This window comes from Rattus norvegicus, chromosome 16 (assembly GCF_021556685.1).
Source record: "Rattus norvegicus strain SHRSP/BbbUtx chromosome 16, alternate assembly SHRSP_T2T, whole genome shotgun sequence".
Classification (NCBI taxonomy): domain Eukaryota; kingdom Metazoa; phylum Chordata; class Mammalia; order Rodentia; family Muridae; genus Rattus; species Rattus norvegicus.
In genome coordinates this window covers 38047212-38065648 of record NC_141549.1, presented here as the reverse complement: position 1 = coordinate 38065648, position 18437 = coordinate 38047212, and the positions used below count along the sequence as shown (strand labels likewise).

The window sequence follows — 18437 nt, the reverse complement described above, 5'->3', positions numbered from 1 at the left end:
GAAAGTGGTACTAATAGGAAAACTCATAGCTCTGAGTGCCTCCAAAAAGAAATTGGAGAAAGCATACACTAGCAGCTTGACAGTACAACTAAAAACTCTAGAACAAAAGGAAACACATGTACCCAAGAGGAGTAGATTGCAGGAAATTTTCAAACATAGAGCTGAAATCAACCAAGGAGAAACAAAGAGAACTATGCAAAGAATCAACAAAACCAGGAGTTGGTTCTTTGAGAAAGTCAACAAGATAGATAAACCCTTAACCAGCCTAACAAAAGAGTAGAGAGACAGTATCCAAATTAACAAAATCAGAAGTGAAAAGGGAGACAACACCAAAAACAAAGGAAATCCAAAACATCATCAGATCCTACTAAAAAAGCCTATACTCAACAAAACTGGAAAATCTGAATGAAATGGACAGGTTTCTAGACAGATATCAGGTACCAATGTTAAATCAGGATCAAATAAGCCATTAAACAGTCCTATAATACTGACAGTAATAGAAGCAGTCATTAAAAGTCTCCCAACCAATAAAAGTACAGGACCAGATAGGTTTAGTGCAGAATTCTATCAGACCTTCAAAGAAAACCTAATATCAATAATCTTCAAACTATTTCACAAAGTAGAAACAGAGGGACACTACCCAATTCATTTTATGAAGCCACAATTACTCTTATAACTAAACCACACAAAGACTCAACAATGAAAGAGAACTTCAGGCCAATTTCACTTATGAATATCAATGCAAAAACATTGAAAAAAATATTCACAAACTGAATCCAAGGACACATCAAAACAATCATCCATCATGACCAAGTAGGCTTCATCCCAGGGATGCAGGGATAGTTCAATATATAGAAATCAATGAACATAATCCACTATAAAACAAACTCAAAAGAAAAAAACAACACAATGATCACCTCATTAGATGCTGAGAAAGCATTTGACAAAATTCAATACCCCTTCATGATAAAAGTCTTCAAAAGATCAGGAATCCAAGTTCTATACCTAAACCTAGTAAAAGCAATTTATAGTAAAAAGTTGGCGAACATCAAACTAAATGGAGAGAAACTTGAAAAAAATCCCACTAAAATCAGGGACTAGAAAAAGCTGCCCTCTCTCTCCCTACCTATAGTACTCAAAGTTCTAGCCAGAGCAATCAGACAACAAAAAGAATTCATAGAGATACAAATTGGAAAGGAAGAAGTCAAAATATCATTATTTGCAGATGATATGGTAGCATATTTAAGTGAGCCCAAAAATTCCACCCGAGAACTTCTAAACCTGATAAATTCAGCAAAGTGGCCGGATATAAAATTAACTCAAGCAAATCAGTAGCCTTCCTCTACTCGAGATTAACAGGCTGAGAAAGAAATTATGGAAATGAAATCCTTCACAATAGTCCCAAATAACATAAATTATCTCAATGTGACTCTAACCAAGCAAGTGAAAGATCTGTATGAAAAGAATGTCAAGTTTCTGAAGAAAGAAATCAAAGAAAATCTAAGAAGATGGAATATCTCCCGTGCTTATGGATTGGCAGGATTAATATAGTAAAATGGTCATCTTTCCAAAAGCAGTCTACAAATCAATGCAATCCCCATCAAAATTCTAGCTCAATTCCTCATAGAGTTAGAAAGAGCAATTCTCAAATTCATTTGGAATAACAAAAAAACAAGGATAGCGAAAACTATTCTCAACAAAAAAAGAACATCTTGGGGAATCACCATCCCTGACCGCAAGCAATAGTAATTAAAAACTGCATGGTATTGGTACAGAGATAGACAGGTAGATCAGTGGAATAGAATTGAAGGTCCAGAAATGAACCCATACACCTATGGTCACTTGATCTTTGACAAAGGAGCTAAAGTGGAAAATAGAATGCATTTTCAACAAATGGTGCTGGTTCAACTGGTGGTTGAATGTAGAAGCATGCAAATTGATCCATTTTTATCTCCCTGTAAAAAGCTCAAGTCCAAGTGGATCAAGGACCTCCACATAAAACCAGAGAAAGTCTGGAAAAGCCTTGTACACTTGGGCATAGTGATACATTTCCTGAGCATAACACCAATGGTTTATGCTCTAAAATCAGGAACTATCGAATGTGATTTCATGAAGTTGTAAAGCTTCTGTAAGGCAAAGGACCCTCTCCATAGGTCAAAACGGCAACCAACTAATTGGGAAAAGATCTTTACCAATCAATCTTACATCCTACAGAAGGCTCATATCCAATATATACAAAGAACTCAAGAAGTTAGACTCCATAGAACCAAATAACTCGATTAAGAAGTAGAGAACAGAACTAAACAGAGAATTCTCAACTGAGGAAACTAGAATGGCTGAGAAGTCCCAATGAAATATTCAACATCCTTAGTCATCAGGGAGATGTAAATCAAAACAACCCTGAGATTCCACCTATCACCACTCAGAACGGCTAAGATCAAAAACTCATATAATAGCAGATGCTGGCAAGGATGTGGAGAAAGAGGAACACTCATCCCTTGCTGGTGGATTGCAAGCTGGTAAAACCACTCTGGAAATCAGTCTGGCGGGTCCTCAAAAAATAGGACATAGCACCTCGGGGCATATACCCAAAAGATGCTCCAACATGTAATAGGACACATGCTCCACTATGTTCATAGCAGCCTTATTTATAATAGCCAGAAGCTGGAAAGAATGCAGATGTCCCTCAATAGAGGAAAATGGGTATAGAAAATATAGTTCATTTACACAATGGAGTACTACTCAGGTATTAAAAAAATGAGTTCATGAAATTCGCCGGCAAATGGATGATTTGTACAAAATATCTTCCTGAGTGAGGTAACTCAGTCACAAAACAACAGACATGCTATGTACTCACTGATAAGTGGATATTAGGCAAAGGACTTGGAACACTCATGATACAACTCACAGACCAAATAAAGCTCAAGACGAAGTAAGACCAAAGTATGGATGTTTCAATCCTACTTAGAAGGGGGGACAAAATAATCAAGGGAAGTTGAGGGTGGGAGGGACTTGGAAGGAAGTGAGGAGGGGGAGGGGGAAAGAGGGGCAGAATCAGGAGTGGGAGGAGTCGGAGGAGATGTACTGAGGGCCAGGAAGTTGAACAGAGTTGTGTAGCAATGGGGAATGGGGAACTGCTGGTAGCAACCAGATGGTCCCAGATGCCAGGAAAACAAGAGCCTCCCAGGATCTCACGGTGATGGCATTAGATGAAATACCCCGCAAAGGAGAGGCAGAACCTCTCGAGATCATATCCAGAAGTTAGGCATGGCCCAGGTTGAGGGATAGGGCCACCAACCCATCTCCAAAACTTTAACCTAGAAATGCTTCTGTCTACCAGAAATACAGGGACAAAGACTGGAGCAGAGACCGAAGCAAAGTCCACCCAGAGACTGCCCGACTTGGGAAATCATCCCACATACAGACGCCAAACCCAGACACTATTGCTGATGCCAAGAAGTGCATGCTGACAGGAGCCTGATACAGCTGTCTCCTGAGAGGCTCTGCCAGATCCTGACCAATACAGATGCAGATGCTGGAAGCCAATCATTGGACTGATCACAAGACCGCAACAGAGGAGTTAGGGGAAAGATTGAAGGAGCTAAATGGGCCTTACCTTGCATCAATTGAAGGTGTGGCCCTTGGTCCTGTGAAGGCTTGATGTCCGGTGTAGAGAAATGCTAGGGCAGTGAGGTGGGAGTTGGGTGGGTGTAGGAGCACCCTCATGGAATGAGGTTCAAGGGGAATGTGGTAGGGGGTGTGCAGATGGGAAACTGGGAAAGTGGATAATATTTGGCATGTAAATAAATAAAATATCCATTTTTTTAAAAAAGAGTCAAAATTGAAATGGGGTGATGTCTTTATTAGTGGACTGCTTGCCATACAACCTGAGAGGCCCATTATTCATCCCAATAACTAGCTTAAAACCTGTGCACTGTAGAGAAAATCTGTGCACTGTAGAGAGACTGTCTACAATACAGACACTGAGAACACCACAGAGAAAGGCAGATTCCTGGAAGTCACTAGCTGGTCAGCCAAGTGAGCAAGTTTCAGAGTTAGCTAAAGACTCTTGAGAAGTAAGATGTAGCCAAATCTAATCCAATACCAAATATCAGTTACTTTTGGTCTCCAAATGAGAGTGACATACATTGTATTTGTATACAAACACACACACACACACACACACACACACACACACAAGCATACACATATGCACACAAATAAATATAACAGTCAAACTATAAGGTATCAACTATGTTTTATTCAATATATAAACTTAATCATTCTTGTTTTATTGTTTTAACTATCTCAGCTGCTAACACTTAGTAGATTTTATAATGCCATGACATCAGAAAGTCTTTTTTGATGTCAGATAGCCACTAACAGCTTACTAACAAACAAAAATTAAAGCAAATATAACACATTCAATGTAGCGTTCTTTCATGTCTTAGGAGGTAAGATAAAACAGACTGAAATTCAAAATCAAATTTATATATAAACTGATGCCAGACATCACTTCCATATTTACTGCCAACCCAGCCCTCTGTCACCAAATAACTGTCATATTTGGAAAACTTTTGTAGCAGCTCAGCATAGGGGAGAAGTGAAGAAATCTTGACGATGCCTATATCTATCCATAATAAAGAAAGAATCCAATGACCTGCCATGACCCAGCCTCAAAACATTCATATGCCTCATAAATTTGATTTTATATCATGTTGTAAAGTTCCAGGAACATATTTAACTCTATTTTATGACCCACTTCATTCCTCTGAGAGCTGTTGAGACTTCTTGAAACACTGGTTTCTCTAACAGAATCATTGATTGACCCCCTGCAGTCCTGGAAATCCATTGTTGATACTAGAAAGTTCATGTGCAAATCATGATTATTCTCTTGTGTCCTCTATTCCCACACTTGTGTATACACACAGCAAAATTACAGTTTCTATTATTGTTGTGATGATAAGAAAAAATGAATTAGATCCAATTATCTAGACTATCAGTGTGTTTGTAATATCATTTTATTTAGTTAAAGATAACTATTGTAAGTGTTCCAGTTTCTCAAACTTAGATGTCTGAAAACAAATTATAGAAGAAAGAAAACTTACAAATTGAAGCATAAATTTTATCCAGTTTCATTTAGTCTACCATTGACCTCAGCAAAGAAAATGACCACAGTGTGTAAAAAAAGTGGATTTGACTTTCTGAGTCTGTTTACCATTTATTAAACGTTACAAAACACACCACATCACTGGAAAGTTCTTCATATTACTGATTTAGCATTTCCCTGTGGAATGGTTACTTAGTTGACATAAAGCATCTCATTCTATTAGAAGGATTTTGTTAATTGCATATCTCATAAATGCAGGTTAATTAAATGTTCAAAATGTATCATTTAATCAACAAATCTTGAATGCCAAGAGAATGTTAATTACCCAAGTAAGTGTTACACTTCAGAATGAAGAGAGAAATATTTGTATTTTGTGGGCTTTATTTTGCATTATATTCATGCACTTTTGAAAATTAAGAGCAGATGGATATTTAGACATCAAAAGAGCAGCTTGAAATATGGAACACTGTATTATCAAAGCTCACAAGCTGGGGGTTGCTGACAGGAGGAACAATCATAAAACATAACCTTTTATTTCATCAGAGAAAGTTATGCCTGCCCAAGATCTGCAGCTAAACATTCACAAAAATGGTTTCACACAAGTGACATTCTATTCAAAACAGCTGTCTGCAGGGAAAACAAATGGAATTTAATCTGCCATAAAATGAATTGCACGATTTATTTTCTTGAGGAAGTCATGCCTTTGTGACACTGGTGAGCTGAATCAGTTTTGCTTAAAAAAAAATCCATGCTATGCCAAAGCCATTAATTCAACCAAGTAGAATTTCCTTCCAGAAAAGTAACTGGAAACCTATATCAGCTTATCCACCACCGATCTAATGCCCTCCTCTACCTGTACATATACTAGTTTAAAACGTTAGCCCTGGATGGTTCAGAGGCATATTTTTAAATATTTGGTTTTTGAGGTTGAAATAGTCAATGTCAGGCATTAGTGTCCTTCAACACTGAATGACCTAATGCTTAAGAATATAATAATGCTATAAAAGCAAAATATTAATGATTATATGTTCATGAGAGATAATGATTTATTGATGTACTTTGATTCTTTAAAGGATAAAAGAAATTAGGAAAAGTTTTAACTATGGGATTTGTTTTAATTATATATGAAATATTTAATTTTTGAAAACATATGAGACTTGTAGAACTTATTGAGTCTGTTTTATTTGTATTACTTAATCCAATATAATATTTTATATAATATTTACATTTGTAAATTTGATGTAAACACTAAGGAAAATTGAAAATAGCTTCAATTAAGTGAGAGATATTATTTTATTTAGAAATAAGTAGACTTTCCTCCCATGTAACTATTTTTAATGTCAGTATTATAGAGGCAAGTCCACAACATACTTTTAAAAACACACCATAATAATATCTGAAGAACCATTATTCTGGTCTATATGGTGAGCATCTATTGAGAGAGATTTCTGTGAGGACAGAGAGCATCCCAGTCATATTATGGGTATTAGAGTTATGTGTAATTCTCAGAACATTCCTGAAACTATGGACCTTTCACATTTGCAGTTTAGAAGAAAAAGTGGGAAACAAAAAGCTACTCTAAGTTGAAGGCACCGAAAAGCTCTACCAGGATGTCTTTGTTACTTAGCTACCGACTGCTGTCACGTTAGATTACGTGATTAACCGAAAAGTAGGAAGAAGTAGGAAGGAGGGAATCTCACCTGCTGACCAAAAAGAAAAGCATTGCAAGTCCCCTGACCCCAGTGCTTTTTGACACAGGCCCCAACTGATGGATAATACTCATATCTCTTAAATGATTAATTATCCCACTTATGAGTTATTCAGTTTTGTAAATTGTCCTGCTTCCCCCTACACTGTATGCTAATCAATTATCTTCTCACCTTAAGAGATGTTACTGTCTTACAATTATACTTTCGGTGACAGAAATCAATGCTGTCCAACATCCCAGGATCCTTTACAGTGAGTGGAGTGAACTGACTGATGTCTCAAAAAATCATCATTACTAAAACTACCTACATGCTTCCACCCTAAGCTTATGATCTCAAACTTCAGATATCAGAGCAGTTTTCTTTCAGTGAAAACTATAGGTTATCTCAATGGATGAGCAAAGATTTAAGTCGCAGCATTTGCTTAATTCCTACTATTTTTCAACATTGAGTTTGATATCATATTTTGATGTTTAAATAGAAATATTAGATCTATACAGTGCCAAAAAAGACTAACTTTCATGTAACAAAGATCACTTGTCTCATGGTCTAGCGAAGTCACGGTTGAAATACCAGCTCTAAAGCATTTTTGTCAATTATCATCTCAGTTTTGTTTACACATTCTAATGCCAGTATTTCACTATATTAAATGGAAACATGTTGACAGTCTTCATCTGTCTTCCAATCATGCAGGGATGATATTGCTCAGCTCTGGATAGTTGTGACACTTGTGCTAGCGGATTCGTCTACTTATAGAAATGTAGTATTCTAATGCAAACTTGAGAGTAATGTAAAATGGATATTAAAATTCATCATTTTTGATGAAGTCATTAAAATATCACTATTGTTTTATAGCTTTATCATCAATGAAGTGAGGTCTGACAGTTTATGACAGTGAGGATCATCATAAAACATTCACATAGTATATACATGTAGATATTGTATGCATTTTCCATATCTATCTATGTATTTGTAAACATATATTTGGGATTTAACATACAGAATTACTGATTAATTCCATAGAAAAATAGATCTATAGTATGTTGAAGATATTTTCTAGAAAACAAAAGAAGTTTGTCAAGGAACGAAGTCATGACACTGAGCTTAAATTCACTTAAAATCCTTCCATGAGAAGGGATACAAATTCGTGAAATTGCCAACATCTGTCAAAGAAACATAATGGCTAAATTACATAAAATAGTACAGTCTCATTTAAGTCTAAAGACTGTGATGTTAAATATTTACTGAACAATGCAAGAAACTAAACCCTTGTTTGTTCTTATTATCATGTATATAAACATATTTTCCAAAGGTGACACTTTAAGGGACACTATTATTCATCTATGTTATCACTGGGTTTCTATTCTATACTTGACACTTAGTAAATTGATCCACATTTTAATTCATGTGAAAGTGCCCCGACTGAAATTAAGATTCTGACTCACTGAGGAAGGCCCAAGATCTCTTATTTATTAAAAGCTGCAAAAGATAGTGAAGCGGGAAGCCCTCAGGTCGCACCTTGGGCAGCAGCAGTCTAGAGTATCTCAAGAGAAGTAAGTTGAGTTTCTTCAAAATTACTAGAAAAGCATCTTATTGTGGTAGTTGAGGTCTCTGGCTTTTCCTTTTAACTGGCACACCAAGAAGAAAATGCTTACGAAGCACCGATATGAACCGTCGACCTGGGTTGACAATGAAGCTTGAGAGAAACAAGGGCAATGCTGTGTGAGAGGGTGTGTGTGTAGCTGGGCTTTTGTGTGTGATCCTAATTGTACTGTGAAACCCCCACATGCCATCCTGTTGACAGAAATGTGTCTGCAGCCCTCCTGTGACGAACCCTAACTTCAGCCTGTGCTCAGTTGAGAAAACACAGTTTACAGAATGCTCAGGTTCAAACACACCCAATCTCTAAGGATAAGCTCTAACTTATTTCACACATTTAACAGGCTCCATGTCAATGCCTTTAACATTGCCTGGAATTTGGAGATAAGCCCGGGATTAGTCCTGCTTTGGTGTCATCATGAAACCTTGTTATAGGGCTCAAGTTAAGTTGTTAAATATATTTCTCTCAGCTTAGTAGGGGAAAACCATGCTCTCACATGCTACAGTACGGCGAGCTTTAAATCATACAAGCAAGGCAGGTGTTGTTGAAAATGGACCTGCAGGCCCCATCTCAATGTTTTAGAGAGGATAGGCTTATTTTGTAATGCTAAAGCAGTATTTTTCACGTGTCTTGCCTCATGCAAAATACCTAAACTGCAAAACCCTGAGTGGGATATTGACTTGACAAAGAAATAACTTTTGAGAACTAGGTCAATTCTACTTAGACAGATTTTTGAGGAAACCACATCGTAATAAAACAGAATTATTCATAACTACAAGAAAGTTTAATGTTTTCCTTATAACAGAATTTGCCCAAATTGCTGTGATACATTGGTGTTTTAGAAATAGACATATCCAAGTGATAATCTACCTGTGCTGCTAACGTAGGTAAATTATTGCCATCCCTCATCTTTATTGTCATGTGTCATTATTCTATTGACACCGGGGATGTAAAATGTAGAGCAGGAAATTTTGATTAAGTCTTGTCACACTTTTATTGCCTTTGGCTGAGGGATATCTCAGAGTATCCATAAGATGTATGCTGGTGAGGTGCGAGGTCGCATGCTGAAAGGAAATAGGATGAGAAGACATTACTGAAAATAAAGTGTAAGACTTCGGAAATAATTTCCTCAAGGAAACCAACCGATTCCCTACATCTTCCCGGACTTTAAATTTGCTTAGCTTACTTGTTTTGAGTTTTAAAAAGTTTTGGGAAAAAGTAATATAAGATTTTAATTTATGAAATTACGCCCCCAAAATGAATGCTGATACGTATCTGTTGTACATATTATCTATCATCTATCATCTATCTATCCCTCTACCTAATCCCCATCTATGTATGCATGTTATTAATCACAGAATTAATGGAAAAGCTATATAATTATATCTATTTTAAAAAATATTAAAGTAGCTCATGCCTTAGGGGATCTGGAAGTAATATCAGCCTTAGGATCTCTTCCTTATATTTTCATGTTAAAAATCATTTTTGGAAAAAAATTATCGAACATTCCTGTAAGTCTTCTTGCATAAAACTGGCAAACATCAAGAGCTCCATTTTTGTTAAATTCTTGATATTTTATTTAATTGAAATGTTTATAATAAGTTAGTAATTTCATATGGAGGCTTCTTACTGTTTAAGTACTCCAAAAGTTTCCAGAATTTATGAATTATCAAAATTAGTCATCACGTGTATTCCAGATGATGTTTCTAGAAATAGCTAGTTGACAGATGAATGGAGAGACTAATAAATATGCATGTGTGGAGTGCATTTGATTAAAAATACATTTTCAAGAAGCTATGGAGATCATTTTAGAGGCATATGTAAGTATGTGGTAAAAAATGGGTATACAAAGCCAATGGCTGAGCTGTTATTCTGTATCTCACCTTGTCATCTCACCCAGAGACTTCCTCACCACACTTTACTCATGAAGACATATACCTTCTTCTCATTGACAAAAATATGGCAGCGATAAAAAGTTAACCAACTTAACAATGTCATATAGTTAGAACTATGTGATAGGGTTGTAATACACCTAGGGTTGGTGTATTACAAAATACGCCAACTAAATTTATCGAAAAAGATGTTATAACCCAAAACTTAAAAAGGAAAAAAAGGTATTTTCCTGTTTCATATTATTTCTTAAGATTATATAGGCATTTTAATCACTTATTCCTTTCAATATTTAAGTTTACATTTCATTTTTAAAAAATGTGACTCACACCTGGATTTTCCCCAATGGAGGGCTACCGGGTGTATCAACTAAAGCCTGGGGCAGGCGACATGTCCAGGAGTCGTTGACAAGACAAAGCAGATTTTTATGTGTGCTTTTTTTCCTGCTTTGGATTTTTTTTCATTTTATTAGGATTTCCCGCTTGTTTGTTTTGGATTTTCAAGTTTTGTTGCATTGCTGTTGTTGTTGGTTTTGGGAGATAGAAGGAGAAGGAAAGGAGAGAGAAGATAATATTAGGTAGGTAGAGGTGGGGCAGATTTGGGTATAGTTGAGAGAAGAGGAAGGGTTGTGATAAAAATGAACAGTCTCAAAATAAAATATATTATAGAATTAACAGATGATTTAAGTGAGCTCTGTACTAGTATTAAAATGATCACTTTCCTTAAAAAATGTTCAATAGTAAAGAGAAAAGTCACTATTGTTGTCCTAACTGCCCCATTCTGTTGATTGGCTTGTGTACCACACTCACAATTTAAAATCAGTATAGCAAAATATCTACTGCACCCAAGATAAGAATAATTTGAAAATAGGAAAATTTAGGTACCATTGATTCTTTTCATTTGTAGAATTTCAGTTGAAAATGTGTCTGAATATATTCCACAAACACGGCTCAAAAGCTGCATTATTTTACTTTAAGGCATTTCCTACTGGAATACCACAGGGTAAAAATCCCATTGTAATAATCAGTTGAGCAGGACAAAGTTAATTATGCAGAAAATTACCAGCACATATACTGCCTAATATCATCTTCCAATATCCAACCCTGAAGACCATTTACTTAGTTATATGCTACCTCAGATTTAATTGTGATGTTTACTTTTTAAAAACAAAGTTCTATCCATATTTTAAAACTTGTAAACAAAAGATGAGATGAAGGTGTCCACTTTGAAAAAGTTAACACTAATTATAATAAAAATGAAGTAGTATGTTGTTAAAATTTAAAAGATAGTTTTATATATTCAACTTTATTCACAGGTAGTATGGAATATATACTGGTCCCAAAAACAGAAGAAAGAAATCTCTGTAAAATCAAACAGAACTGAGCAAGGTAGCCACTTACACCCGAAAAGAATGATGTTGGCTTCTCTCACTTTAGACATACAAAGCTCGCAACCTATTTGTTTTGAAAGTCCCCCCATTAGCATTTCAAGACAATCCTCCTGAATATCAGCACACTAAACATTATTTTAAATAGCTTTCGAATACCATGGGAAGACATGATGTCTTCAGTAGATGACACTTCAGTTTTATGATTATCAAGATGGAATTTTCTTCTGTAATGGAATGATGCTATTGACACAATCTATTGCCACCTTTTCTTGCAGAGATCATGTTAAATAAAGCACCTTCTTGTGGAAACTACACCGTAGAAATTTATACTCACAAATAAATGAGGATCTTTAAAGTTCTTCGTGATCTACTTATACAGACCAAGAGGGGCCTTTCTATGGTTACAGTGTTAATTCCTTATTTAGACCAAGTATAAATTATGAGTTCCAACTCTTAGGAGACATCTTTAATTTCCCCCTTGCATTATGAACCTAATTTTGTTTTACAAGGGTAGTTATTTAATTACTAGTCTAATATTAAAATATCATTAATATTTCTCTTATGCTGGTATATCAAAATTTTGTGGTAATATATTTGTGGCCCTTGTAATTTGTAATATTTGTGAAGAATCACACAAGATTAGCCTGAAGAATGTATTAGTTTAGAAAACAACAATCACAGCACTATTCAGGATTTGAAACACATTCCGTAGACTTACATGAAAACCTCTCTATTGACATGTACTCCTAGTAACATAGTTTCCAGGTTTATCATGCCTGGAAGTAGATCTTGAGGCATTTTCTCAAGTACTGCCTGGTTTTCAATACAACGCGAAATATCTTTTCATTAACAACATCTTGGATGCTGATAGCTTCTCATTATATTCCTTTTGCAATTGGCCAACACTTTTCTGCAAAGATAACATATGTAAAACTACACAATCAACTTTCCAATGGGGTGAAAAAGGCATTTTTCTCTTCCAAAAAAGCCCTTCATGATGGTGTGCAATTACAAGCTCAGACAAACAGTGCCAGTGCAGCTTACCTCTATCACTGAAGTCATCGACTAGAATTATTTCTGCTATCAGACTCTCCGGTGTCCGGTTGATTATACTGTGTATGGTCCGCAAGAGTGAGGTCCAGCCTTCATTGTGAAATGGGATAATGATGCTGGTGTTTGGCAGCCTTTCAAGGTACATCTTGTGCTTACAGCTAGAGAAGACGGGGGAAGAAGAAGATGTCCAGTGTAAAACTCTAACACAGATCACACTGAAGTATATGCATTGTGTTATAGATGATGATAAGCTCATGGATTTGTCTAATATTTTCCAACCAGGCATTGTGAATTATAACATACTCATCTCATTCATGATCTCTATTTGATCATTCTTACTCTTACTTTGACCTAATATTTTGCTTCTAGGTGACTCAAATATTTCAAGATACTGAGATATTGAGCTCCTGATAAGATTCATAGGTCTTATGCATACGTGAACATGTGTCTGTGTGGAGAGAAGGGTTGTGTAAAACTATGTACATGTGTGTAAGAGAGTGCACTCACCTTTGCAGGCACATGTGAAAGCCCAGTGTTAATGCTTGGATGTTCTCCTCTATTATTTTCCACTTAATCATTTTTTGTGAGAAAGATTTTCCTTTTGAACCTGAAATGTATTCTATTCCAAATATAGTGGTTGACCAGTGAATTCCTGATACACCTTTCACCACCCTCCCAGAACTAAGGTTAGGGGAAGATGCTACTATGTCCAGCTATATATGTGGGTACTGGGGATCTGAGCTCAGATCTGTCTTTGTGCTTTTATAATCAAGGCTTTCCCACTAAGCCATTTCCCCATGCAGCCATATTTTATTTAATAAAAGTAAGTATAAATATCAACTATTTAAAATAATTTACATGGAAGATGTGATTAAGGTTTAAATGGGATTTGCATTTTTTCCAATTAACTTCTTAATAATTCTTTTAAATTATTTAGTTTTGGTGGTGGTTTGTTTTACTAGGCCGAAGGTATTAATGACAACTTGGGAGAAGAAACTCTGTAGCTTAAATGTACATTTAATTATAAATGACCCTTTACTGAATATAAAGCACATAGACTCAATACCCAAAAAAATGTCAGTATTACATTCTTTGTGGAGACTTTAAAAAGAATTCCCAAGTAGATTTGGATGATTTTAAAAGTAATGAAAAATTTGAAAATTAAATAAAGCAAGATGTGAACATTAAGATGTTGTGAAAACACGAAAATGATTGGATTGTAGTTAACTTGAAAGACCAAAAACAAGAGATGCATGAGCAATTTCTAATGGAACCAAGTGAGGAAAATGTCTTGCAATGAATGGATCTGGAGAGAGAGCCAGAGTAATTCTGTACATGTAGTTTTGACTTCTAAATAAAATCAAAGGCCCAAAATAATTGTGTTTCCCAAAAACATATTTCCCAAAAAATAATGTTTCCATACATTAGACCCTACTTCACACTCTACAGTGTTCCTAGAATGCAAATTACAGTTCCAGTAAAATATAAAAATGTAAACATGAAAACATTCTATTCATATCAACTACTCATTAATCAAGCGAAGTCTATATCATGTAGTATTCTCCAAACATCAAGCCCATGATGCTAAAATGAAAGCGGGTAGGCTTGCAAAATCTAATAAAAGCACAAAGTGGAGACAGAACTATGTAAGACTAACTTATTGCTATACAAACTTTCTCTCTTAAAAATATTTTCAATAATCTTTGTATAAATTCATATTATTACCACACATGAAAAATGAACAGTCACTCTCTATTTATTCATTTAGTGATTTATTGGCGGTTTGATATAAGCCAGAATCCAATTTGGAAATTGTTTTAATTTAGTTACCATAGCTCTGAGGAAATACCATGACCAAAAGCAACTTGGGTGGAGAGTATTTATTTCATTCACATTCCCATATAAGGGTTCATTTTGAAAAGTAGGAGGGCAGAAACTCAAACACAATAGGAACATAGAGGTAGGAATTGATGCAAAGGTCATGGGGTGATGCTGCTTACTGGATTGTTCCCTCTGACTAGTTTAACCAACTTTCTTACAAAATTGAGGACTATCTGCCCAGGGACATCATCACTAACGATGTGCTGGGTTCTACTTTACCACTACTAAGAAAATGCCATACAGTATTGCCTATAATCCAGTCTTATGAAATATTTTAATTGGGGTTATCTTCTCTCAGATGACTTTAGCTTGTATTAAGTTGACATAAAACAATATGGAAAATTGACTCCTTGTCAATTTGACACACAAACACATCACTGTAAAGCTATAAGCTTTCTGTTTGAGTTGATCCCCAAGATTACACATCAATATTTACATCATAACATAAAACATTTTTACAAACTTAAAAAGCCCTCTTTAAAAATTCCAAAATCTCTTTTAACATCCAAAGTCTCTTTTTTAAGACCAAAAGCCTCTCAACATTGAAGTCCTAAAAATAAAAGTTTAACACTTTCTTATTTTAGCAGGAAGAAGCAAGGCACAATCACAATAATATCAAAGCAAAACCAAACAACATCCAATATTGGGAATTCACTCATGATTTTCTGGGCTCTCCCAAGGATCTTGGTTTAGTTTTCAAGTTCTATCCTCTTTAGCATACACAGCTTGTCTTTTCAGCTCAGACAGGCACCACTCCACTACTGTTACTGTTCTTGATGGTCATTCTATGGTATCTGCATCACCAAAATGCTGTTTTGCAAAACTGGATTGCACTTTCATCAACAGACTTTCCTAAGATCTCTTCAGGTGCCAACCCTTCCTCAACACCTCTGTTGATCCAGGGTCTTCAACTTTTATAGAAGCTACAACCTTCACCACTGAACACTCTTGACTTTTCACAGTGTTATGCCTTAGTTGCTCTCCATGACCCCTTCATGCCTTCAAAACCAGCACCATCTGGGTGACTCTGATGCTACCAAATTTAGCTGCTAGAGTAAGGTACAATCTTGGCCACCCCGTAATGTAGATCCTGTCTGCTCACTCTCAGGAAACACATTCAACATTTCACCTCAATGATGATGGTCTCTTTTTAATCAACCAGAGTTTCCTAGCTCCAGGTAACCAGGTTAAACTGCCCCAGTAAAGCAAAGGTCTTACTTTAGTGATTGTGGTCTCTTATTTATCATGCTAATTCTTCAACTCCAGCTGACCAGGACCACAGAATCCTAATTCAAAATAGCAAATAGACAACAGCTATGATAGACTTTAAACAGCTCACCTAGTTCTGAAATTCAATACTTTTTTCTCTAAATTTTAGTCCTTCCTCAACCCTCCCCAAAATGACATGATCCAGCCTGCCACAGCAATGCCCCACTCATGATGCAAATTTCTGTTTTAGTTTAGGGTTTCCATTGCTGTGATAAAACACAAGAGCTAAAACAAGTTGAGGAAAGAAATCGATCTCATTCAAAGTCCCATATAACAGTACATCTGCAAAAACAGTAAGGACAGGGCAGGAACCTATAGGAAGTAGCTGGTGCAGAGGCCATGGAAGGGTGCTGATTACTGTCTTGCTTCCTATGGTTTGATCAGGTGCTTTCTTATAGAGCCTAGGACTATCAGTCCAGGGTTGCCCCCACTCACCAGGTGTTACCCAAGCCTCATTATGCACAAATTAAAAAAATGTTCTATAGTTGGATATCATGGATTTTCTTAATTGAGTCATCCTCTCAGATGACTTTAGCTTGTGTCAAGTTAATGTTAAATTATCTACCATAGCAAACAATGAATAAAAGGCAGTCACAATAACATGAGAAATCCAAAGTGAGAAACCATGGAATGTTTGCCATACGATGTATACTGCAGATGTTTAATTACATACTGTAGGCTAGGATAAGATGGCCTTTGAAGCCGTGTGGATTGTCTTGAAATATGAGTTTTCTAGCTCGTTTCTCTATTTTGGTGATAAAACATGGACTAAAAGCCACTTAAAGGAGAAAGGGGTTTATTCAGTCTACATTTTACATTCCATGTGCATGGAAACCAAGGCAGAAACAACACATGTCATGAACCTAGAGTCAGGAAGTTACATGGGGGTCATGGAGGAAAGTTTCACTGGTTCGTACTACATGGTTCCCTTCATTTGCTTTCTTTCACAACAACAAAGGATCGCCCACCTGCCCAGAGCTGGCACTGTCCATAGTGTGAGAGCCCTGACAAATCAATCATTAATCACTTTCTTACAACTTAGGACTACCTTACTGCCTAGGGGTTGCCCTGTCCATAGTCGACAGAACCCATTCACATTAATCATTAATCAAGAAGAGATAATATATACATGCCCATTTGTCAACATGAACGGAGAAAATTTTCATCCAAGGCACCTTCTTCCTAATTTTTGTTAATTTGACAAAAACTAACCCATTCAATTAAAAGTTGAAGGTGACCTATGGAAGGCAGATTCAAGGTATATTTTCTTTTTTTTTTTTTTTTCGGAGCTGGGGACCGAACCCAGGGCCTAGCGCTTGCTAGGCAAGTGCTCTACCGCTGAGCTAAATCCCCAACCCCTGCAAGGTATATTTTCAAAGAGAATTGATGTGGTTTTGTAAGTGGGAGAAGCAGAGAAGGAGAACGCTTATGTCCTTTGAACACAGCAAGTGATTTAATTTCTTAGAGCAGTATTTCTCAACCTGTGGGTCGGGACTACTTGAGGTATCAGATATCAGATATCCTGCATGTTGGTTATTTACATGATGCTTCCTAACAGTAGCAAAAATAGTTATGACACAGCAACAAAATCATTTTATATCTGGAGTTACTACTACATGAGGAACTGTATTAAAGTGTTGCCACATTATGAAGGTTGAGATTCACTGGCATAGAGATTGGTGTAAGAACAAGATTCAGCCCCACATTTAAGCATCTTATCTTATAACGTTAGCAAGTTCTGCTTTGACAGTGAAGGTGCCAAAATGTCATGTAGTTGAAGAACACATTCATCTGTATGTGCTATACAACATGCTATCTTCTGTCTATTTATCTATCTGTCTGTCTGTCTATCTATCTACCTATCTATTTATCTATCTATCTGTCTGTCTATCAGGCATCTGTTTAATCAGCCTATTCATGCACACATATATCCCTAAATCTCTGTGTAGTTTAAGATGAGGATCTGTTTTGTAGGGTCTGTGTAGTACAGTGTTATTCCACTTGCAGAGCACGCATGAGACCTTAGGTTAAAACACAAGTTACTGTGGAACAGAAAGCTATAGCAAGTATCTGTTGTCAAAGGATCTTAGATGATGAAAGTATACCTCGTGTAAGTCCTTTGCACTCACACTCTCAGTATAAGCTAAGCGTGCTAGTTAAATTAAAGCTCAATACTGGACCAAACATATTCACTCATATCTTTACATTGGGGGACAAAATATTGTAGAAGCATGAATAACCTCTGGAATATAAGTCAACAAGTGAAGAATGAGAGCTGAAGAATTAGCAATTATTTGATAGGGTAGCCCTAAAACATGTTCTCTACTGTCTCACAGAGTTTAACCCATAGAGTTGAGCTTCACTTGGCCTCCAGTCAGGAGCAGTTCGACAAAGCCCTGGCCTTTTTACTTCATAGTTTCTATCTGTGCTCCAAGAGTCTCTATGATTATCTCAGAGAGAACTCTTCTAAAACTATTGCAGTCCGATTTGATTGTTTGTCTTCAACAGTGATTTTTAATCTTAATCCTAGATATACTT

At 36.2% G+C, this 18437-nt stretch overlaps 2 protein-coding genes across 2 annotated transcripts in view; both read right to left on the bottom strand.

Moving 5' to 3' along the window:
* Nucleotides 1-18437, bottom strand: part of Erich1 (glutamate-rich 1) — a gene marked incomplete at its 5' end in the record, with an annotated part of 52793804 nt that overhangs the window by 45598715 nt on the left and 7176652 nt on the right.
* Galntl6 (polypeptide N-acetylgalactosaminyltransferase-like 6) overlaps nt 1-18437 on the bottom strand; it is a 1235193-nt gene that overhangs the window by 676109 nt on the left and 540647 nt on the right. For both annotated transcript variants that reach the window (NM_001436575.1, NM_001135756.2), the window contains one exon: nt 12741-12907. In NM_001436575.1, coding sequence (NP_001423504.1) covers nt 12741-12907 — 167 coding nt within the window. The remainder of the gene's footprint in view (nt 1-12740; nt 12908-18437) is intronic.